The sequence below is a fragment of the Dermacentor andersoni genome, chromosome 1 (assembly GCF_023375885.2).
Source record: "Dermacentor andersoni chromosome 1, qqDerAnde1_hic_scaffold, whole genome shotgun sequence".
Classification (NCBI taxonomy): Eukaryota; Metazoa; Arthropoda; class Arachnida; order Ixodida; family Ixodidae; genus Dermacentor; species Dermacentor andersoni.
The window spans coordinates 278,011,002-278,036,530 of NC_092814.1; the positions used below are offsets into that span (position 1 = coordinate 278,011,002).

General features: G+C 46.8%; 1 protein-coding gene across 2 annotated transcripts in view; it reads right to left on the minus strand.

The window, feature by feature from the left end:
- LOC126548177 (ribosome biogenesis protein BMS1 homolog) overlaps positions 1–25,529 on the minus strand; it is a 184,973-nt gene that overhangs the window by 14,192 nt on the left and 145,252 nt on the right. For both annotated transcript variants that reach the window (XM_050196311.3, XM_055063180.2), the window contains 3 exons: positions 24,804–24,899; positions 12,624–12,675; positions 3,462–3,637 (listed from right to left, as the gene is read on the minus strand). In XM_050196311.3, coding sequence (XP_050052268.1) covers positions 3,462–3,637; positions 12,624–12,675; positions 24,804–24,899 — 324 coding nt within the window. The remainder of the gene's footprint in view (positions 1–3,461; positions 3,638–12,623; positions 12,676–24,803; positions 24,900–25,529) is intronic.

Below are 25,529 nucleotides of genomic sequence, written 5' to 3' on the forward strand. Positions count from 1 at the left end.
CCTGCACTGGGATGACTCTGTCAGGAAAAGCGCCGGCAGCGGGGAGCAAATGCCTCACCTGCCTCTCGCTCCAACGGGTCACCAAAACTACAGATTACACAACCTCCAATAATAAATGAGCAGTAAGACAGCTTACATAGTCTCGGCATAGCGACTCTTTGCACATGTGGCAGATTACCTCTAAAGCAGGGTGAGTGGCTGCGTATGTGCTCGAGATGCGCACCAACTTACCCCCTACTCCGCCCCCTCAGGCGCGCTTGATCGCGTTACCGCGAGCTCGCCCCCCTCCCCTCCCCCTCTTTGCCCTTGCTTGCATGGGAAGGCAGGATTCGTGAAGCCACCATCTTTCATCTATCACCCTTGCACACTTTCACTCGCACCAAAAGCACACAGGGCGCGATAGGATCTTATTGCACTTGTACTTTACACAGAACATGATGTGACTTCACTTCGGCAGTCACTCTTGTCTTGTCGCACTGCATGCGATTTGAGAGGTGTGTTTGCAAGCAGTCACTTGTAATTCAATCATTTGACCACCTGCATCTGCGGAAGTTTCCATTGATTTTCTTGGCATTCCTTTATGGCGGCAGTGAAATTTTGTTATACTGAAATCGCATACAAACACAATTCATTACATTGAGGTTGTAAATACACGGTGTTCTGTGGACAAGAGGTTATGAAAAGTTACATAGCTCGTTACATTGAAAATTTCGCTATAATGAAGTTCACTATATCAAGGTTTAACTGTATATGCATATAGCTATATGCAAACGCATAACACCTTTAGAAAACATTCATAATGCACTGTATAACACAAAAGGGTATTCATTTTCTTGTGGCCCGGTTACAATTATGCCACCAAACACACTCCAAAGACGTCGACACTGAAACGGATTGCTTAGGCTTGAATTGCAGGGCTAAGTGCTAGACAGTGCATGTCTTTGGCTGTGTGGTTGCCACTGAACGCGCACATCCTGCTAAATTTGGCAGCTTCATTCGAAATTAGTGTTTTGATGCAGATTGGCGCAGCTTGATGGTTTGGCGCAAGATGGCGCAACTGGCGCAGCACTTCCATCCCTGTGCAACAACGAGTTGAGGTCATAATTTCTTTCGCCACTACAACACCCTAGAGTTCTAAAGGTAGCAAAATTACCTTCACGAAAAGACATAAATTTTCTGGAAAGAGCAGGGTTTGTGATTTATTGCCCTGCCTAATGCTTCCTGCTCATGGTGTAGCAGATAATGAATGAGCTGTGAATCCAAGTTGCAACTGCAGCACTAGTTCCAGCGACTGCTCCTATGGACAGAATCTGCTATTGGAGGGGATAAGCAGCTGTGAAACAGAGCTGGTTCTAGTAAGGTTGGGATCAGGGTTCTCCCCCTGATGGGCAGTGGGGAAATGCTGTCCAGTGATCCAGTTTACCACCCCCTGTTTCAGTTGACCTCCCAACCCTTTTGGGGGAACTCAGGAAGTTAGAATGGCTGCCTTAGTCGAAGTTTCTGATTTTTCTTTTCTTCCTTGTAATTCTCAGGTCCTTATAACATGGGGGAAATCACAGTGAAGAAATCTGAATAGGAAGTTGAGACAATGGCACTTCAGCGTGCTGTAGACAAAAATTGGGTAGAAAATCAAGCTTTGGGAGGTGCCATCGATATCAAACTTCGTGCCATGCTGCTTTATAGTTTAAGCAATACCGTCACCTTGGTACCGTCATAAAGAAGTGATCGGAGTTTCAGTAGCTGCAGCACCATTTTTCGCCATGCAAAACTAAAATCAAATGAAAGCGAGTGGAAAGAGTAAAAAATGGTGTCATGATTCATTACTGCTGTCACGTACGTGCAGAAACCGCTCCTATGGACCTCTCCCTTTCGTAAAGAGTGTGACGTTACGGCCTGTGCGCAAAGCGAACCGTGAGACGTGTATAAAGAGCTGGCGGGCAAAATGTTTCGCTAGTGCCATGACTATCAGGGGAATTTGCTGCGATGGATTTGTCCGAGTACACAAGTTCGTAGCCAGAAGCTACCCGTCAACAGTACCCTGATCGTTTCTTGATAAGTGGCTGGAAAAATGATCAGAAGTGTTCGCCGAACATGCGATTCGGCGGCCTGTATATTTACCTTGTGAACACGCTTGAACCTACCCACTGTGGTGGCTCAGTGGCTATGGCGTTGCAATGGTAAGCACGAGGTCAGTGGAGAAAATTCCAGCCGCGGCGGCCGCATTTCAAGAGGGGCGAAATGCAAAAACGCCTGTGTACCATATACTGGGTGCACATTAAAGAATGCCGGGTGGACAAAGTTATTCTCGAGTCTCCCACTACAGTGTACCTCACAATCAAATCATTGTTTTGGCACATAAAACCCCAGAATTTTACACTGGGATCGTACACTAGAGGAGCAATGAAATCATACCACTCACTTTAGGTTGTACGCTTTGCCACGGAGGGACATCAGCAAACATTTGGTTGAGCTCACTGAGCATTTAAGGTGCAGATGATCGACATCTATGATTGCAATCAAAATGGTCGGTCACAGTTGAATGGATCCGGATCGAGCAAAATGGATATTGGAAGTGCCCATGTGGCAGCCCTTTGTACAGATCTGGCTTGACCATGATCGAAATAGCCAGTGTGACGGAGCGTCAATTGATGCGACAGGAAGCTTAAATGCATGTTCGCAACAGTAGCAAACCGCTGTTCACTCAGCACTAATTTAATATAATATGTCAAGTAGAGAATTGCTGACGTGTCGTGCAGTTTTCATCACGTAAACGCAAACAACTGCATTTGTCCCGGCGCTTGCCTCCTTTGTTCATGCTCTGAATTAACATCATCCAGCATGCAAGCAGTGGGACACTGCCAAGGCAGAAGCCACTTAGTTCAGTGTTTTCAAAACTGGGTAAACTCCGCAGTTTTTGTTGACGTCTGACGGCTGCCATATGTCGCGTCACATTGCCAGCCCCCACCCCAACGTTTGTTGCCACTTCTTTGTCTCTTGGCTATTTTTCATGCGATTTACGCATCCAACCATGCATCAACTCGCTGGCATGACAAACTGGCTCAGCGGAAGCAAATGAGAAAGAACACCCAAGATACATGAAGCTGTCAGTGTGTGCCAACCTACGTGTAGCGCCTTTTGCCCACCAAAAAATTCCCCCAGATGTACTGGAACATCACATGACCGACTTGTTGTGACGCAAGCTGGGAGAAGTCTACTGGCCGACGCAGATTTGAATCGCTGGCACGCATTTTGCGCACATTTTGACAGCGATGAGCTGTGAATTTCTTTATCCCAGCGACACCTGGAGATTGTGGTAGGCTGCGTTGCTGGCAAACTGGTTGAATGTACCATTGTACGGTCCCTCACCCTTCCTTGGTTCTGCATGTCCACCCCTAAAAAATTTCTGGATAGACCGCGACCTTCGCAATGTATATATTACTGTAGCAAATGGCCATTATTACCTTGTAGAGAGAGTCTTGCAGTACAGGTGCATGCAGACCCCGCTCAGCTCTCAGTTGTCCAACAGTCTTCATGCCTTGCCACTTAGTTTTCTCTTCATCTGGCGCAAGCAATGTAGTCAATGTCATGTAGAAGCGCTGCACTGGCACTTCGGTCCATGCCCTCAGAAACACTAGGTCTGAAAGTCAAAATAAAGTCAGATTAATAGACAACATAAATGAATACGCAAATAATGGTCGAACCTTTATTAAATTTCATTATACTACATATATTGTCAAAATGCAAACTTTTTCACATTCAGGCTTGTAAGGGCGAACTATTTTTCATACACATGCAACAGCTCAATTTTACCAATACTATATTGGGATGGCCCTTCTGTATAATAATTAAAGAGGAATTTGGCTTAGTTGAACCCACTTATAACAATATTAAAGTGCCAAGAAAATCCTATTGTTATAACCGATAATTGTTATAACAGAGTTGCAAAAAAATAAAGCAGAGGGGACAAAGATTCGAACATTTTAACTAGACAAAAAGAACCCACTTATAGCATTAACGGTTTCAACAATACTCAGATGCAACAATGAGCAGCTGCTGCACCTTCAACTTTTGTGTGTATTCTATAGTTAAATAAACCTTACTACAAATTTCTCATGCCGCATTTTTGGCTACCAATAAAACCTGGTGTCTGCGCTGGAAGGAAAAGGAACGCGATATCCGGTTGAAAAAAAAAGGTGCAAGCTGCTTAATCATGCTAGGCTTTGTACCGCGCACCCCAGCATAACTGTTTCATATGTGGGAAAACTCGACCATATTTTGCGCAGATAAAATATGGCAGGTGCCTTTTCATTTGTGGTTCTGGTGTCGTCTGCTTTGGTGCCAGTTTTCTCCTGAGGTAAAAGAATGAAAAATCTTTGTAAAAAATGAAAGCAGTGGCATTTCACCTGTGTGCCCCACAACTTTGTCATACCAACCTTTTTGCCATGCATCCCGCACAGCATGCCTTCGTTGCATCGCCCTACACATTGCAGGCCCTTCTCCAGTCTCCCTTCCACCTATGTGATACACAAGTGGTCATTGACGTCGGAGGGGTGGAAGGGAGACGGAAGAGCATCAGGAGAGGGGCACGTGAGGCCAGTGATGTGTAGGGCGTTGAAACGCCGGTGTGTTGTGTGGAATGCATGGTACAAAGGCAGGTATGGCAAAGATGTAAGGCACGCAGGTGAATGCGGCAGGTCGTATTTTTTTCCCTCGAAGGATTCTGTGTCCTTTTACTTTTGGCACACACACCCAGTAGGCAGAGTTAACTGTTATAACAGATGACTCATACGGAATGGGAGCATTGTAGTAAGCAGTTTGTTAAATGCGTAAGCATTTCTATGCCTACTCAACAAGGAAACCCATCCACCCACCACATAAGACGATCGCTTTCAAGATAGGGCCCATAGCGGCGAGAACACAGCTTAAGTGAAACGATCAGCACTTGGCACACATGGCATGGTATTTCCATCGAAGATCACTTTCAAGATAGGGCTTGTGCAGCTGCGCCATACACAGCCGCTGCCAGAGTAATCACGGTTGATTGTGGTTCAACGCAGATGGATAAAGCGCTAAAGAGCGATAACAGTTTACGTACTTTACCTTGATGTAATAGGAGAATGTGCACATGGGATGCACAGTCCAGCGCGGAGTGCAGGACGGTTTAAGTGAAGAAGGCCGGGGTGGCCGGCACTTGATCAGCATAGTAATCATAGTCGGACGTACCGTATTTACACGATTGTAAGTCGACCACTTTTTTTTTAATTTGAAAATCTGAAGTGGGGGGTCGACTTACAATCGAAACCAAAACATGGCACCGCCAAAAAAGCAAAACCAACAGGAGCTACAATGTAGTTTACTTTATCTAGATATCTATCTATTTATCTAGATAGATAGACAGACAGACAGACAGATCTAGATAGATATAGATAGATAGATATTTTATCTAGATATCTATCTAGATAAAATTGTTTACTCTATGGCCCTACCCGTAGCTTTTCGCTATCCCGCGTATTTGTTTGCTTTTCGAAAGGGTTTTTTAACATTTTTGAGAGTTTTACTGTGCACACAACACTAATGAGGGGGTGTCGATAGTTGATGGAAGCGCCGCTGTTCCATTAGCAGCGGCACCCTCGGAACGGCGGCGCGTGTGGGGAGCATCGGTAGTTCATGGAAGAGCAGACACCGCTCGCGGGTTACTCTTTGTCTGTAGCTCTTAGTTCAACGCGTTCGACTTGATTGCCGGCTACATGCTACTACCATGCTTCCTCAGTCGTCATGAGTGCTCCAGGCCCACTAAACATTCGGCGCTCATTCACTCATTCACAGCAGCATTCAAGAGGGCTGCCATCCTTTACGCCGAAGAAACAAATCACTGCGCAGTGGGCCGCAAGTTCGATGTTTCTGAACGGGTGGTGCGAGAGTGGCGACTGCAGCGAAGCGAAATTTTCACCTGTAACGGCAAGTGAGGAATTTCCCATGTGCCGAAGTCTGGACGCTTTCCGGAGCTGTAGGCTAAGCTTGCGGCGTACGTCGCTGAAATGCGCGATCGGTCCCTGGTCATGAAACAAGCCCGGATCTTCGCCTTTTAGGGACCTGCTCCGCCGTGAGTACAACGAGAGACTGGTGGCAGAAGACCGTGAAATTGCGCCAACCGGACCTGTCAAAAGAGCCTCCCTGACGGCTGGGTGTGGTTGGGTGCATTCAGCGTGGGCTGCTGTTCCACAAGATGTCGTGGTGCGGTCGTTTGCCAAATGTGAAATTTCGCGGGATGACGATGCGCTGTGGGACCGTAGCAATGATGACGATGGCAGCACTAGTGAAGATGAGTAGTCCAGTGACCATGTCAGCTACTAATACATTTTCGTTATCGAATGCGCCCTCGAGCATGCTTTCTTTTTTTTTTTTCCATCATGCTATACGGGGGGGGGGGGTCGACTTACATTCGTGTAAATACGGTAGTGTTGAATTTACATGTCTGTGGCTCACTTTTCTGCCTGCCTTGGGTTTTGATGCGTGTGATGGGCTTTAAGTAAAGTTATACGCCTGCTTCGGGACAGAATTTATCGGCGCACAGAACGAAAACGCTGACGTGTCTCAGTACAGTCTACTCTCGTTACAACGGACCCTGATAATTTGACAAAAAAAAACGTCCATTTTATCCGAAGTCCGTAATACCCGAGACGCCTGATTTCCACACCTTTCGTCGCGATCTCTAACAACTTTATTGCAAAGAGTGAGTGAAGAACTTCCAAAGTAAAAAACAAACAAAAAAAAGTCACAGGTTCGCCCGAAAGGCGAACCATTGATTGGGATAGCAAATTAAGCAAGATAAGTGCGGCAGCAGCAGTGAGCCAATTGACCTTCCTGCTGTCTCTTTCTTCAACGCGAGCTAAACGTCGAAAGCACAGCACATACGAAGCTACCGGCACTGGGCGCACTTTGTCCACATCGCAGACCGCTTTGAAGATGAGGCCCGCACAGGCGCGCACTTGTCCACATCGCAGATTGCTTTCAAGATACGGCGCCCAAGTGGCTGCGCCGTTCACAGCAGCCACCGGAGTAGAACCCCACCTCTTTCCCTCGTCTCGCGTACACAAGACGGTGCGCTTGCGCCGCATTTTCCTCCCTTCATCGCGCGTAAGATATTGAGCTGCGATCGTCGGCTCACCCTCGCAAGTCAGTTGCAAGCCATTGTCGACATGGCAAAGTCCGTTTTACACGCCCGATTTTGACAAATATTGCCACTAATTTCATCCGCTGTAGCCGATGGCATGTTGTAGTGTGGTCCGTTAAAATTGAACTTCATTAAATTAATAAAATAGATAGAACAAACTAAGGCTAAAATATGGTCTGTTAAATCCTAAAGTCTGTTGTACCCGGGCCCGTTGTAACAAGCGTAGACAGTATCTGTATTTCCGATACATGAAAGAATGTATCGTGTATCTTAAGATGCAAGATACTGCTATCACATCACCGTGTGAAACTTCGGCTGAACTCGGCTTCTCAAGCAGATACTGCTGCCACTAAGCCACCTGAATAAAAGTAGAAGCAGCGACATTCTTTTATCTTTCTGCCGGAGCCCTTTAACAAGGGCAGGTGATGAGGTCTGCGCGTCTCTATTGGTGGAGCAGTCACGTGGTGGCGCTCGCACCGTCTCGATAAAAAAGAAAAAGAGAGAGAGAGAGAGCGTGAACGTCTGCATGCAGGACCTTATTTTACACGCAAATGTAATGGGTAAGCTCGTGTAATCGGCGGTGTTTGTCTGAAGCCGCGAAGCAAGCGAACGAGGAAGGCTCCTGGGCCTCCATGCTGGCTCCGGCTTGTCTGCAAATTTTGTCTGCACATTTAATTAGCACTATGGGCAACAACAACGCAGAAATTTGAGGATAAAAAGAAACAGTGACGTTTCACTTCGTGAACACGGGTGACGTGCAAGCGTATGGGTGCTATAGCGCACATGATGCTATCGGCGTGCCCTGTCCGCATCACAGATGGTATTCAAGACAGTGCTTGCGCGGCCGTGCCAAACGCAGCAGCTGTCTGAGTAGAATGCCCTGTTCTAAACATTCCCTTACTATCTAAATTACCTAGCATGGTGTCAGCGTGCACAGGCAAACATGAAGACTTCAAACTCGATGACCACGGACACTAGCTGTCAAGCCACTGGCGTGAGGAATCGTGGCAGCAGCAGTGACCTTTGTGCTGTCTATTGCTTCAACGCAAACTGGGCGGTGAGAACATAGCGCACACAAAGCTAAGAGCTGTCGGCCCACCTAGACTGCGCACCCAAAGCAGATCATTTTCAAGATAAAGCCCGCGCGCAACCGTGCCGTGGGACAGTATGGTGGTACTGCTGGCAGGGTGGTACTGTTTAGTACCACATGGTGGCACGGTGGTAAGGGGAGCATTCTAGCATTTCTCCCTCGTGACAGCTAGCGCTTTGAGACACTGTCGTTGTAACGCTGCGCTCAGGTCTGCCATCAGAGGCGGTGGCAGGCACTGAGCGGGGCTACGAACGCAATGCTTGAGGAAGTGGCACTCGAAGTACCGGTTGGCTTCTGCGTACGGGTAAGGTATGATAGTAAGGGGGAGCACCCCTCATTACAGAGTGCAACATAGTGCCGCAAATAACCACCTCCCAATGCATGCTCAACATATTTTTGAATAATAAGTGCGGTTGCTTCATCATAAATTTTTTTCGTTATCCATTAATAGCAAACATTTCAACAGCACAATTTCAGGCATGAGTGTGTCAGACTTTGTATTCAAAGTATTTGTTTAAAGAGTAGGACACGGCAGCGTTTTGACAGCGAGTGTCTGCGGTCGTCGAGTGTGAAGTGTTCATATTTGTCGGTGCGTGCTGACACTACGCTAAATAATTCAGATAGTAAGCAAATGTTTACCTCAGGGCCTTCTACTCCAGCGGCTGCTATGTATGGAGCAGCTGTGTGAGCCGCCTTGAATAGGATCAGCAATGCAGACAGTGTAGGCTAGACTAGGCACACTGAGAGCCGATAGTGTCATGTACGCTATAGCACCCATACGCTTGCGGATCACCCGCATTCACAAAGTGAAGTGTCGCTGTTTTTATTTGCTTGATTTTTGTTTTTAGTTGCGTTGGTGCCATGACACTTGCTCGTAGCCACCGTACTGCGCTGCACATTCAGATACGTGCGACAGCTTTCGCGCAAATTCTGATGCCGCTATAGTGTCGTTATCTAAGTTTCTCTTGCGAGGTGCTTTGCTACGAAGTCTGAAGAATGCAAGAATGAGGTTACCTTACGTCTAGTGGTTTTCACACATTGTTTCGTCGGAATGAAAATATACTTTGAAATGTCTGTTAGTATCGCAAATTTTTGTCTTCCTTGCTCAAAGAAAGACAAAAATTATGAGATACTAACAGACATTTCATTCAAATGAAACAAGCTTGGCCAGAATTATGAAATTTGTAAGCAAACATTTTTGTGCATACGCATTTGCTGCTACATTAAAAATCTATAAGAAATTTGCTAATGTATCGAAGTATCTTAAGATAACAATGGAGAGTATTGTATTGGCTACAATACCATAAAAACCCGCGTATAATATGGAGCCGCATATAGTATGAGGTGAAATTTTTGGGACGCGAAATGGAAAAACAGTTTTATCTGTGTATATTACAAGTTAGAAAAACTTGAGGAAAAAATTTATTTAAATTGCACTCCGCACTTCAATCGCTGTCTTCCTCAGCTGTGCTCTCTTCAGATATTGCTCGTCCGACATATCTTCCCAGAGGTATTCATTCTCTGTGCCATCGAGCAGCGCATTCGAGATGCCGCACTTCTTGAATGCGCAACGTACAAGGTTCTCTGGTATGCCGGCTCATGCGTCCACAATCCACTTGCATAGCATGGCTGGCGAAGCTCGCTTCAGCCGGCCGGTTGGCGTCACTGCAGGCTCACCTGAGTGCATCTAATACGTGCAACACCGTTTGACCGCATCCTTGAACAGCCTGTTCACGTAAACATCTAAAGGCTGCAGCTGAGACGTCATCCCACCCGGGATAATGACGAGTTCAGTGCCGGATTCGAGCAACAGTCTCTTCGCCGAGTCGGCCAAATGGCAACGAAATGCGTCCAGCATGAGGATGGACGGGAACAACAACAGTGCGCCGGACCGCCTACACCAGACGAACTTTATCCAGTCGAGCACAATATTTTTCTTTATCCAGCCTTTCTCATGGCACCTCATGACGACATTTTTTGGCAGCTCCTCACCTTCAGGCACTGTCTTGTGCTTGAAGATGAGACAGGGCGGAAGCTTGTGTCTGTCTGCCGTGCACGACAACTTGACGGTAACTTGCGTTTTCTCGTTGCCAGTGGACCGGACATAAACTTGTTTAGAGCCCTTTTCGTGCACGGTGAGGGGCGATGGCATGTCCAGATAAACCAGCGTTTGGTCAGCATTGCCGATTTGCCCTAGCTGCAAGTTCTTGGACTTGCACAGCGAAATAATGTGGCGCTGGAAAGCCACAAGCAGCTCTTCGAACGATTCTGGCAGCTTTTGCAAAATCGAAGTTCGGCGGCGTAAGGAAAATCCAGCATGGCACATGTAGCGATAAATCCAGTGCTTGCTCGCTTGGAAGGCAAGGCACGGTAGCCCTTTTTCTCTTGCAAGCTCCTTAGCTTTTGCCTGCATAAGCTCCACGCTCACAGCTAGATGCGCGGCGGCTCGCTGTTGGCATACGAACTCTGTCAGCGCGAGTTCAATTTCCGGGAATGTGCCACTCCTCAGGCCGCGAAAGCTTCTTCACGTTCCGCTGCACGCGAAAAGGGTTTCTTTCTGTCGACGCCACCCGTGAATGCTTCTCTCGTAGATGCCAAACTGCCTCCTGGCCGCACTGTTGCTGATGTCCTGTGCGGCTAAAATAACCTATCTTGAAAGCAGCCGAGTACTGTTTTCGTGGTCCGGACATCTTGGTCCTTCAATGTGGAATAAGAAAGATGCACTTCGCGAAGCGTGGTTTGCACGTGTGCTGTCAAGGTGCGCACTCAACAATAGAGAGTTTTAGAATTGGGGGCCCAAGCGGCTTGGGGACCCAAGAAAATTGCGGGCCGCAAGTGCGCATGCGCAGAACCCAAGCCAGTCTTGGGTTCTTGCGTTCGCGTTAACCCAAGACCCAAAAATCGAAAACTAGCGTGGGCCCCCAAGCCGTCTTGGGCCGCCCTCGTGGGGGACAGCGAGGGCGTACAGCAGATGGTCGCACAGCAAACTTGCTGTACTTCGACTGATTTTTGCCATTTCACACGGGTGAACTCGCAGTTTCGCAGTGCGTCACGAGAAAACACCAACTAAGAGCACTTGGTTTCGATTGGCTTTGCTTGGCTTAGAATTGCACACTTAATTCATAATACTAACCGCTACTAACACAGTGATTACGTTTCTTACATTTTATTGTTCGCTCTTTTTGCTCAAATGCATTCTGTTCGTTTTCACTTGTAAGAAAAGAGGTTCATTTTATTATTATTATTATTATTATTTTTTTTTTTTTGCTTTCAAGCACCTTTGTATTTTTCACACTGCGGCGTCCCGAACGCTCAACCCAACACTGTCTGCATTTGACCTAATCCTCAAACTCTGCTGCTCCCCTAAACCCAAGAGCAACCGACGCAACGCGGCTTGGTGGCCCAGAGCCTTCGGCCCCCTATTCTAAAACTCTCTAATAAAGAAACGATGCTGCAGTCACGCAGCAATAATGAAACCAAGCCGTAGCCACGCAGCAATAAGGAAGTTAAGCCGTAACCACGCAGCAATAACGAAGTCAAGCGATAGCCACACAGCAATAACGAAACCAAAACTTCTAGCCCAAATTTCTGACTGAAATTTTTGTTCGGATCCACATATAGTACGAGGCGAAAATTTGGGGCGCTAATAATAGGGAAAAAACCTCGTGTTATATTATACGGTAATTAGGGTGGTACCCTGTATCTGTATATCAAATACTTGCTTCCCGAGTATCTTGTACCATATTATGATACAATTGCAAAGTATCTTTGCTTAGCCCCGGTTCGAAGCATGTCGACTTCGCAAAGCTGATGCGTTGGTTCTTTATTCTATGGCGTAACAACGATGCGGATGAAGCGGCCAGCGACCTGAATGGCAGGTCTGGTGGTTCCGATGCGGAGTGAAGTTACGGTTGGCAAATGGTATACATGTATCTTTAGTGCAATTACAAGTTATCTGATGCACGTTCCAAATCATTGCCACCTTACTTTTCAATTTTTGCCGTTTCGAAAATGTCTCTATGACATTTACACTGCATAATGAATGCACCCCCAACTTTGCTGCGGTATATTGGGGAGAAAAGTGCGTTCATTATGCAGGTATATACGGTAAATAAAAAATTCGCTACCAACCGTCACGAACTTTAATATTTTCTTTTAAGTGCAACAAGCCTCATCAACTATGGTGCAGCACTTGCCGAGAAAAACATGTTCTCCTTTTTCCATGTATTTAGATAGGAGCCCCCAAACTAAAGCTTCCTCAAGTTCCAAATCTTAAATGAGGTAAATACAAAACCCCAAGCACAAAATTTGATGGTCAAACAAGAAAAACGATTTTTTAAAATTTTGTTTTAGTCTTACCACTCAGCAGGATTTTGTCTTCAAATGTTGCCCGATAAGCACCAGGTGGAGTCTGTTGGCATTAAAAAAAAAAAAAAAAGCAAAATGACAAAACTGAGGTGCAAGTTTAGTGCTGCCATCATGTCATCCGAGATATTCTTCATTAATGTTATACAAAAAGTACACCAAACTAGTCTTATCCGCTTAACTTTGACTACCTCAGCCACAGCAAGCTGATAAGAAGAATGAATAATCCAATACATACGTGCAAAACAAATAAATTCAGAACTTTTTGTAGACCTATAAAAACAAAGTTCTTTAATGCTGATCAATATTGAGCTCACGCATAAAAATTCATACTTCATGATAAAACTACATCAAATTTGAGCACTTTGGATAGCGCGAGAACTGCCTATACTCCATAATTTAAACATATTAGAACACATAACTTGTTACATAACTAAATTCCTTGATGCAATGGCTTGCTCACCATTTTCCGGCAAAGCTTCAGGAAGGTCTATTCCACTGTGAAGCAATTAATGTCAGTCGTTCATAGTTTTGGTAACATTCTGAACGAGTACTAGCCTGGTTACTCCTGCCCTTCTTTCCTAACAGAAACTAGTAGTTTGCTTACAGACTCGCATCCAAACATTCCCACCGTAGAGAGAGAGAGATGACACAAGTGTGCACTTTGCGATATAAGAGGCCAGAAAACAAAAGATGGGAAAGGCAGTAGAAATGCTTTCAAACAATGAAATAACAGGTGAGACCTGAAAGCAATGAACAAATACATGTGCAGCCAGCATAAATGCAGCAGAAGGTGCGTCACCTTCCCCACCATTTCACTGTCTTCAGTGCGTCATAATAACCAAACCCATGCAGAACACTTGACCATAAAGGCAAAGTGTGCAACAGCTGACACAAACATGCGTGTGTGGGAGTGTGACTTTACTTTGTATTCTGCAGTTAGTTTATACCCTTTAAACACTTTCTATGATTTTAGAAAGTGTGCGTACAATAAGTGACTTTGTACAGCATGGATAACCTCTTTGGTAGTAGTGTCCAAATTTGTGGACACTTTCTAAAGCCAAGTACACCTCAGCAAAAAGTTGCAAGCCATTACAATTGTGCACTTTTGTCAGCATGGACCATGGTTCACTCAGCTTCCAAACGACTACACCACATCTTGACTGAGGCAGTCATTACAAATATTTAAAAGAAAAGAAGATGGCTGCGAGCATTTTCGCAACTCTTCCTGTTCGCTACCAGTGTCCAAAGTTGTGGACATTTTTTGTGAAGTACACCTCAGCGAAAACTTTCGAGGTATTCAAATCGCATGTGTTTTTAAAGATGCATCATGATTTACCGTGCTTCCAAAGGAGGGTGCCACATGTTGGCTGAGGCTAGAGTTACTGTATATTCACACGTGTACTTCTTTATCTTTATCGGGTGACCATGTTTCACTGCCTAACAAATGTTATTGCACAGCGCAGAATGCACCTGCATGTATCGGAAGTTTCTCCAATGTTATTGATGGTTCTATCCGCTGTTTGCTGTCACCGAACCTTTTGTAACCTAATTTCATGTATGTGCGATGCAAATAGTGTAGAACTTTCTGGAATACATGCGGGCACGAGTGATTACTGTGGAACCTTTGATGACTGATGTATAACAGCCGATGCGCTTGACCCGCTGATCAGATTTTGACGGTCACTAACCGTGTTCACCGCTATTGTTGTGCTTTAGGTGTAGCCTGCTTTTGTGGGCACAGGTTCACCCAATAAAATTTAGTTTTGTCATTCACAATATTGCTACTGTGTTCTTTACCGTCACTACTATGTGACAATATGCTACCAAGGGTAGCCGAGTTGCGAGTAGGCCCTATATCTTGCCTGTCAAGCAACCAAAGCTTTCACTCCGTTTTTGCAGGCAATGTGACTCATGTAGTGCCGATTAAATGGGTGCTTTTCCAACGATTGCAAACCACTTTTCTGCTTAACCACAAAGACAGCGCATCAAAACAGCTAACTAGATAACAAAGCCAAGAAAAAAAGGGGAAAAGAAAAATGCTGTTCTTCTCAGTATGCAAGACGCATAAGATGTGGAATAATATATGAGTTGTTTTTTTTACTTTGACTATGTGCATCGAACACGCTTGCAGGTGATTATCCCGTGTGCCATCTCTGAACGTTTGAACTGATAACTTAGGGCAAACTGAGTATTCTAGATATGCCAGAGAAATGCCACAGAAATGTGTTAATAATGTTATTTTATCGATTTAGAGAAACCTACAGAAAGTTCAGATTGAAAGCTGTATAACAAGGACAGTCAAAGCTTCAAAAGAAAAATGTTTAGTATTTAGAACTGGATAAACGTTGGCATTGTAGGTAAACAATCATATGCCTTAGCATATACTGCCTTTGCTTAAAAACTGTTTGGCATCCTGATTTTATATCAGCAGAGATAAATAGGTGACTCATAGCAGTGCAGTGCTTTGTTCTAGCATGTAAACAGCATATGTGTAAAAGCACCGAGCAGCAATTCCAAAATTTTTTTCAGGGAAGAAAATTTTGTCTGCGGGTGGCAACATCTGTGTGTGCTGGCAACATCTGGCAAAACAGAGCAGTCTCATCAGTGTTGTAGACGTCAGCCGCCTCGCAGCAGCTGAAAACGCCAGGCAGCTTTTCGGCAAACCACGATGCAGAAGCGGCAGACTCGCTGCTAATGATTTTCCTGACGACTCTGTTTTGGCTCTTACATACTTGCAACCAGATGTTGATAGCTTTGGAGCCCTTGTGGCCCAGGATGCGCGCAAGATCCTTGGCTTTCTTCAGCAAGATCGCACCACTTATGAGCACGTCTAAAAACCCCGTAAACACGGCTTTGTCCACATTGGTGCAAGTCGACAACTTCATCCTTTTTTCTTTGAACTTGTGCCCGACTCCACTGCACTGCAAATATTTTCATTTGCATTCAAGATAGTCGACAGGGTACTGGCTGGAATATTGAAAGGGGCCGCGACATCTTTCTTCTTGTCCTCAGCAACCGCATTCACAATTGAAAGCTTGTCCTCGAAAGACAAAACTTTGCTCTTCCTCGCTGAACACATTTTCAAAGCAAACAAACACTGTGAGAAACGAGCAATACACTGCTGAAGCTAACACTCGCATCGTGTCTGCAATCACATTCACACACCTGCCACCATGCCGCACCAACATGCATAAGCCTAAAAACTAAAATTAAAATGGGCAGGCACGGTAGTGACACCTGGCGTCACGATGCGTAAGCGAAAAATGCAGAGGCTGATCTGCTTATCACAGAGCAGTGCCAGGGAAGTTGCCAGCTTTAATCATCATCATCGCAGCACACTGAATTGATTGCTCTGGCTCGCTGTGATCGCATGTGTTCCTCTCGCGATCGGCCGCTTGCCTTATTTATCAATTACAAAAGTTATGCGTTATTTACCCGAATTTTTGGTACAGCTACTGCTCACCATTATAAATGATGAGCTTCGAAAATTCGTTACAACAATGTCAACTGCCACTATGCCTTCGTTACCTGGAGGTCAGAAATACTTGGGCTTCTATGGGGGTGGCGTCGGGGAATGAAAAAAATTAATTAAATACAGGAATTCGTTACACAGAGGTCCGTTACAACCAGGTTTAACTGTATATGGTTTTTTTCTCATAGCCCTGATGTATAAGTTCATACTCTTAAATCGATTCATTGTTATAACCAATACATCATTATATGTGGTGCTGTTATAAAGTGGACTGTGCTGTATATAGAGTTCTATGGGCGGGTAAATGGGGGTCGGAAAAATATGCGTTACAGCCAGTTCAGCACTACAAGCGGTTACATTATTCGTGGTCTAAGCTGTATGCAACATACACCGTTTCCGGTATCGATCTACTTGGGCATGGCACTCACTTGCCAAAGTCGCTTATGAGCATGACGGCGTGACAATGACACAGTTGCAACGATGAAACGACAAAGGCGGTATGAGAACAATAGCACGAAGAGAATAAGGTGATGGTACAATCTACGCTCATTACAACGAACCCGCGTACAACAGACTTTTGGATATAACGGACCATATTTCAGCCTTAGTTTGTTCTACCTATTTTATTAATGCAACAAAGTTCGCTTTTAACGGACCGCACTACTAAAGACTATCGGCTACAGCGGACGAAATTAGCAGCAATTTTTGTCACAATTGGGTATATAAAATGGACTTTTGGCAACTGCCTTGCGAGGGTCAGCCAACGATCGCAGCTCAATATCTTGTGCGCGTGAGAGGGAGGGAGGGAGGAAAGTTGGGCAGACGCGAGGCGAGAGGCACAGGGAGGGGGGGGGGGGAGGCGCTAGGGTAAGAGGGGGTGCTTCTACTCCGGTAGCTGCTGTTAACAGCGCGGCCGCCGTATCTTGAAAGCGATCTGCAATGTGGACAAAACGCACGTCTGCGTGGGTGCTGTATCTTGAAAGCAATCTGCAATGTTGACAAAGTGCACACCCGTGCGAGCGCCATATCTTGAAAGCGATCTACGATGTGAAAAAAGTGCGTGTCTGCTTGGGCCTCTTCTTCAAAGCGATTTGCGATATTGACAAAGGGCGCTCAGTGCCAGCAACTTCATATGTGCAGTGCTTTCGACGTTTAGTTCGCGTTGAAGCAAGTGAGAGCATGAAGGTCAATTCGCTCGCTGCTTAGACTTCCGGGCGAAACTTTGACCTTTTCTTTGTTTTTTACTTTGAAAGTTCGTCACTCACTCTGCAATAAAGTTGTCAGACATCACGACGAAAGTTTCGGAAGCGAGGTGTTTCAGATATTAGACTTCGCATAAAACTGACGTTTTTTATCGGTTTATCAGGGTCCGTTGTAGCAATAGTCGACTGTATAACGACAACAGAGTGACAAAGAGGGCATGAGGACAATGGGATTGTGACGACTGTGTGACAATGATGACGTGACGGCATGAAAAGAGTGAGACGACGAAGTTAGAATGATGAGAATGAAACAACCATGAAGGCATCACAACAAAGGTATGACGATGATGGTATGCTGATGCAATGACGACGATTTCATGACAATAGTAAGAGAAAAATGGCATGGTGATCACTGTATCATAAAGACTGTATGATGATGTTGGCGTGATGACAGCACGGGAGTCTGATAATGAGGCTGAAGAGATGATGATGGAATGACCACGATATGACAACGGATGCATGACAGTTACTTTCTGATGATGACACAATGACAACAATGGCATGGCAAGAGTCGTGACCATGAATGAATGACGTCAGCATGATTACCACAGAATGGCGTAAGAGGAATGACATTGATGTAATGATGAAGGCAGTATGACGCCTGCATGATGACAATGGGATGACGTTTCTGAAGTCATGACGACAATGGAACGACGTTTCTGAATCAGGACTATGGGAAGACAGCCTGACACCCACAGCATGACAATAATAGTATGAACATTGTGCGACAAGGATTGCATAAGAACGGCATGCTGAGTGTGGAACAATGACAATGATGACAACTGAACAATCACAAAGGCATCATGGTGATGGTATGAGAATGTGTGCATAGCAACGACTGATAATGACTAGCCAATGATGACTGTATGGTAACGACTGTATGACAACGATACCATGACAACAACTGTATGACAAAGATGGTGTGACAACTACTGTATCACGAAGACTGTATAACGAAGTGGCACGACGAAGCTGGAGCGATAGTGACAGAACAACCATGACAGTATCACGACAACGGTATGACAACAAATGCTGGACGAGTGTATGATGACGAATGTGTGACGACAACAGCATGACGACAGTTGGATGACACCAGGATAAAGACGATGCAATGTCCTGTTACGTTTCGCCTACAACGCGCGGTAATGCCGGCGCGGATGCAACGGACGCCGGGGCTTTGTTCAAAGCGGCGGACATTTTGGCCCGTCCGACGCCGCCGCAACGCCTACCCGCCAAGCGTGTCCAGGCGTGTTTCAGTGCCACGTGTCTTCGTGTGTGTGTGTGTGTGTGTGCCCACGCTTGTCAAAGCGCGGCATCAGGGGAGCGGAGCTCCCCAAGTGAAGGTTGGCGATGCGTCACTACACTCGGTTCAGCAGGTCTCTCGGCTCGACAGTTCGCGCCGTCGTGGGGTCATGCTCCGCCGTCCCGTGACCTTCATCCCGTGACCTTCATCCCGTGACCTTCTCTTTTGGACCGCGACGCCGAGGGTATAAGAGCAGCTGCCCCCGGACGCCAGGAGGGAGGCTCCGATTTGTACTGTTGAGTTACGTGCTCTCCCGTCTCTCCACTTCGGTCGACCTGACCGGCCGCTCTTTTGCTATGTTAGAATAAACAAGTTGTTCTGTTACCAGTCTTCTCTTGCTTTGCCGGGACCTTCCGATGCTTCCAGTGCCCCAGGCCGCCAGGCCAACGCTACCCTTGGGGCTTGCGACCCATTGGCAATAACGGGCGTCAGCACCGAGACCCCAACAACTCGTGCCAGCGGTGCGATTACAACATCTGGTTGCCAGCGGTGAGATCGCGACAACGGAGGCCAGCAGCGAAGAGATGCGGTTGAATGTATGCTGAGCAGCACAACGACCATCCGGGAGCAGCGCAACGAGCCCTGTGTGATGACTGGTTGCCTGCAGCGGAACGACTGCGCTGAAGTCTTGGCTGCGAGGTTTGGTGAGTGCGGGACTTTCTTCTTCTGAGTTTTGCCAGGCTTTTGTTAGTGTTAGAAACAGAGCTGGTAATTGGGGTTGTCGTTGCTGCCGGGTTAGTTTGCGGCAAGACAATAGTAGGCAGTAGAGAAAGCAGCATTCAGAGCAGCCATGGATTTGAAGTCGTTGCGCAAACCGATATTGCTGGAGCTTGCAAGAGAGTTGGGTCTGGATGTCTCAGACAAACTCAGAAAACCAGAACTGCTAAGGGCTATTCTTGAGTTAGAAGCTGAGGATGACGAGCTGTCGGATTGCCTTGAGACCATTGAGGAGCGGGCAAAAAGACATGAGCGCGAACTTATAGAACAGAAAGAAAAAGAAGAGCGCGAACACGCTTTGGAAATGAAGCGTCTCGAGTTAGAGATGGAACGCGCTCGTAATGGAAGTCAGGCACACGGTGCAGGAGAACGAGTATTGTTCAAAATGACTGACCTGATGCGGCCGTTTAAGCTTGGAGAGGACATGGGTTTGTTCCTGGTTAACTTTGAGCGAACGTGCGAGAAGCAGGGGTTCTCTCGGGAAACGTGGCCACAGCGCTTGCTCACTTTGCTACCCGGCGAGGCGGCCGACGTAGTCGCTCGCTTGGAGAGAGAGGAGGCAGAGGATTTCGACAAAGTGAAATCGAGTCTGCTAAAAAAGTACCGGCTGTCAGCGGAGGCGTTCCGTCGGAAGTTTCGGGAAAATGAGAAGGGCAGAAGTGAGTCATATACAGAGTTTGCGTACAGGCTTATGTCAAACATGCAGGAGTGGCTCAAAGAAGAGAAAGCGTTTGGTGACCACGAGAAAGTTCTGCAGTGTTTCGGGCTAGAACAGTTTTATAGTCGGTTACCTGAGAACGTGCGGTATTGGGTCTTGGATAGGCCAGACGTTAGTACGGTGGCTCGAGCCGCTGAGCTAGCCGAGGAGTTTGTGACGCGTCGGGCTCGCGGAGCTAAGGACGGTCAAAAGGGTGAATTTGGCTCCAAGTTTGAGAGGCCGAAGTTCCCGCCCATGAGAAAGCGGTTCGAGACGAGGCGAGCGCGCGTGTGTTATACGTGCCAGAAGCCGGGTCACTTTTCGGCGCAGTGTCCGACCGAACGTGAGGAGACGGCGGCAGCCGAAGCCGAACGCAGAAAGCGGTTCGAGATGAGGCAAGTGCGCGGGTGTTATACGTGTCAGAAGCCGGGTCACTTTTCGGCGCAGTGTCCAGAAACAAAAACACAAGTCGTGTTTTTGTCTTTATGCAGCACTGACGAGAACATGAAGCTTCTCGAGCCTTACATGCGAGACCTCCTCGTGAACGGGAAAGAGTGCCGAGTGCTTCGCGATTCCGCAGCTACAATGGATGTAGTTCACCCCTCTTACGTAGAACCCGATATGTTCACGGGCGAGTGCGCATGGATCAAGCAAGCAGTGGAAGCTCATAGCGTGTGTCTGCCGGTAGCAAAAGTGCTTATTGAAGGACCTTTCGGAGCACTTGAGACGGAGGCCGCAGTGTCATCTATGCTGCCCCCCCAGTACCCGTACCTATTTTCGAACAGGTCCGATCACCTCCTGCGCGAGAAGGGGCTTTTGTTTGGTGAGGCTAGCGTTCAGGCCTTAACCAGATCGAAGGTTCGGGAGCTCGCTGCAAAGGCGGTAGTTGCGGGGCCGACGTTGATGAACGATGAGAAAGGGTCAGAGGCGCAGCAAGCTGGTATTCGGAGCACGCCCGAACGGGATAAAATTGAGCCTGTAGCGTTAAGGGCACCAGATACTGGAGAGGAAATTCCCGATGCGGGAAAATTAGAAGAGCTTCCGGTCGAGCTTCCGGGACTAGGCTCAGTGACGAACAGGAAAGACACCGATCAAGTCATTAGTGACTTAATAAGTAAAGCATCGCTGTCGCCTGAGCAGAAAACCGAACTACACCAGCTCTTACAAGAGTTTCAAGGTCTGTTCTCTGAGAGGCCTGGTAGGACTTCTGTCCTTACTCATGACATAGAACTTACCTCCCCAGAGCCAGTACGATCCAAGGCGTACCGGGTGTCACCCCGCCAGAGCGATATTATGGAGGCTGAGGTAAAGAAAATGCTACAGCTCGGTGTTATTGAAGCGGGTGAGAGTGATTATACCTCCCCTTTGATTTTAGTTGAGGTACCGGGCAAGGAACCTCGTCCTTGCGTCGACTACCGCAGGCTTAATTCCATCACTAAGGATCAAATTTATCCGATCCCTAACATCGAGGAGCGCCTTGAGAGAGTGAGTAGCGCTCAGTTTATTTCCACCCTAGATCTTGTCAGGGGTTATTGGCAGGTTCCACTTACAGAAGAGGCTAGTAGGTATGCGGCGTTCATTTCACCAATGGGGACATTCCGTCCTAAAGTTTTGAGTTTTGGTTTGAAGAACGCGCCATACTGCTTTTCAAGCCTCATGGATAAAGTGTTGCGGGGACAGCAAGAATTCGCTTTACCGTATCTAGACGACGTAGCGATATTCTCCGCATCCTGGCCTGAACATATGGCGCACTTGCGGGCAGTGCTAACCCGCCTGCGCGATGCGGGCTTGACAGTCAAGGCTCCCAAGTGCCAGTTAGCACAGGCCGAGGTTGTCTACCTCGGACACGTGATTGGTCGGGGTCGTCGCCGCCCCTCTGAAATAAAAGTGGCCGCTGTGCGAGACTTCCCGCAACCGCGCACGAAGACCGATATTCGGTCGTTCTTAGGTGTCGCCGGCTACTATCAGAGGTACATCCCCAGGTACTCTGATATCGCGGCTCCCTTGACGGATGCTCTAAGAAAGACAGAGCCGCAAACAGTCGTCTGGGATGAGACGAAGGAAAGAGCTTTTAGCGCCCTAAAGAGCGCCCTAACAAGCCAGCCTGTGCTACGATCGCCCGACTACACAAAAGGGTTCGTTGTTCAGTGTGATGCTAGTGAGCGAGGCATGGGCGTTGTACTGTGCCAACGGGAAAATGGAGAAGTAGAACACCCCGTCCTGTATGCTAGTCGTAAGCTGACCAGTCGTGAGCAGGCGTATAGCGCCACCGAGAAAGAGTGTGCGTGTATCGTGTGGGCCGTTCAGAAATTGTCATGTTACCTAGCTGGCTCGAGGTTTATCATTGAAACGGATCACTGCCCTCTCCAATGGCTGCAGACCATCTCTCCCAAAAATGGCCGCCTCCTGCGCTGGAGCCTCGCTTTGCAACAATATTCCTTTGAGGTGCGTTACAAAAAGGGGAGTCTCAACGGTAACGCCGATGGCTTAAGTCGAAGCCCCTAACGTGGGAATCAGCCTCAAAATTGCTTGTTACTGATGTTTTTCTTCCTGAGGCAGGATTTTTAACCTATTGCTTTTGTGTAGTGTTTCAAAGTGATGATGTGCTTTTTAGTGCAATTTTTCCGATTTGTGGACGCGTTCTGAGTGCTGCTAAACTACTGTAAGGAACTAGGCAGCAGTATAAAAGGGGAAAGAGCCTGGCAGGGCTTAGTGAGGGTTGTGCCGTGCTTGCTGACTGAGCGGTTGACTTTTGGCGTGGTTCTAACGCTTGCCGGAAACGAGAACAAAAATGTCAACTCTCCCGAAGTCACTTTGCAGTGTCCTGTGTGCACCTGAACGTGAGAACGAGGCCTTCTCTGTGCGCTGCGCTCAAGAAACGCCCAAGGACGCCCAACTTCGGTTATGAGCATCATCGAGCGACATCCCTCCGGACAGCGGATGCAGTCCCCTGACCATCGGGATCTCCTTCCCCCGGCGGGGCGGTCTGTTACGTTTCGCCTACAACGCGCGGTAATGCCGGCGCGGATGCAACGGACGCCGGGGCTTTGTTCAAAGCGGCGGACATTTTGGCCCGTCCGACGCCGCCGCAACGCCTACCCGCCAAGCGTGTCCAGGCGTGTTTCAGTGCCACGTGTCTTCGTGTGTGTGTGTGTGTGTGTGTGTGCCCACGCTTGTCAAAGCGCGGCATCAGGGGAGCGGAGCTCCCCAAGTGAAGGTTGGCGATGCGTCACTACACTCGGTTCAGCAGGTCTCTCGGCTCGACAGTTCGCGCCGTCGTGGGGTCATGCTCCGCCGTCCCGTGACCTTCATCCCGTGACCTTCTCTTTTGGACCGCGACGCCGAGGGTATAAGAGCAGCTGCCCCCGGACGCCAGGAGGGAGGCTCCGATTTGTACTGTTGAGTTACGTGCTCTCCCGTCTCTCCACTTCGGTCGACCTGACCGGCCGCTCTTTTGCTATGTTAGAATAAACAAGTTGTTCTGTTACCAGTCTTCTCTTGCTTTGCCGGGACCTTCCGATGCTTCCAGTGCCCCAGGCCGCCAGGCCAACGCTACCCTTGGGGCTTGCGACCCATTGGCAATAACGGGCGTCAGCACCGAGACCCCAACAACTCGTGCCAGCGGTGCGATTACAACAGTCCAGAATGGCAGCACGACCATGAGCACATGCCTAAACTTGGGCCACTGGATTGACGTAGAAGGTTAATTAAGGGAAATGAGACATCCACCCAATCGTAGCAATTGCTGCAAAGGAAACCCATATGGGTTCTTCGAAAGAAAAGCCTCGAAGTTGAAGAAAAATGCGTCCTGGTCCGGGACAAGAACCCGAACCAAGGAAATACAACAAAATAGCCCGAGCGTCAGCTTCTCCACAGCACATGGTTGCTCAAAAACCATGCAATGGTATTCTGCCAATGGAGGTGTGAATAGCATTCTGAAAACAGACATGCAACTCTGCTAAAAAAAGAGGTCAAGGCCTGCGCACAAAATCTTTTTGTAACTTGGATCCACATTTGCGGACACGGATTTTTGGGTTCAAAATGCTTTTTATGTGAGTATTTTTTTTTCTGCTAGCTCCTGAAATGGTGTGAAATAAATGTTTAATAATACTTACTCATTTGCTTGCCTGCACTATTTTGGGTAGTGAAGAGGATAAAGCTTAAACATTCACAGTACTCTAAAGAAAGCTTGTTGCGCATTCTTTTTCATCAACATTCCTTTCACTGGTCTTTGTTTTTAGCAAGTAGGCAGGCATTTGTTATGTTCGTGCAACGTTTACTAAAAAGTGGCCCTTATATCTGAAGATTGTCTGCAGCTAAAATCTTATCAGAAGTGATCAATAACGATATGTGGTACAGTTATAAATAGGCTCAACTGTATTTATAGTGTGACCTTACATAAGTCAAACCTAAAGCATGGCTCACACACTGCAAATACTGCACATGTTTCTATAGAACAGTACATTTTATCACAGCAATAAATCTCCACTCTTTACAGCCGAACCCAAAATCTCATAAATGTAACAGTTGTTTCTGGCGCATCCATTTCATTAAGTAAACCAACTGGAAAGCTAAACTGTGATGCATTACACAATTTTTTTTGCCAAGCTGTTTGCAAGGTAAGCAATAACAATAGCAAGCAATTATAAAAATTAAGGGATTGATCATGGTCAAAAAAAAGGGTTAAAAAGAGAAGAATGCAAACAATGAGAACACTCACCCCAAGTGCTTTCTTGATTTGTCCCCGAATTCCACTGACTGTGCGTAGTGCAGCACCTTCAAACTTGGTTACTTCAAGGGCAGAGGTGAACATGTTCTGAAAATGAGAAGACATGACAAGACAAGCCTTTTTTAAACTAACAAATACACACAAATGACAATTTTCTTGTGCTTTGCTGACCATTGAGTGGTGGTCGCAATGCCAAGAAAAAGTATGTAGAACAGTCTTACAATTTCAAGCGCCACTTCCTTTCCCAAATTGAGCTTTCATTAACAAACCCAAATAAACAGGCTTGCCCTGCTTTACGTCATCTAAGGACAACACAGGATAATAGCAAGGCCTCCCAGGACAGAACTGCAGGTCTGATTGGATAGCGTGTTGTTACGCAAGTTTACAGTAAATCGAGATGATCAAGCTTCGAAATCATGGCAAGGAAAACAACCTCATCTGCCTTACATTTGATAACTTCAGGATTAATGAACCAACAACAACAACAACAATTCTTTACTTTAAGTGCACATAGAAATAAAAAGAAAAGTGTGAGACAACTACGACCACAAGTTATGGGATAAAAAGAATGAAAAGAACAAGATAAACACGTAGATAGTAAAACCTTATCAATTCGGGGGTGGGGAATTCCATAATTCAGACTAGACGTCCGTCCCAGCAGGTGTATGCATTTATTTAACGGGATTAAACTTGTTAATTTGGATCAATTTGGCCGCA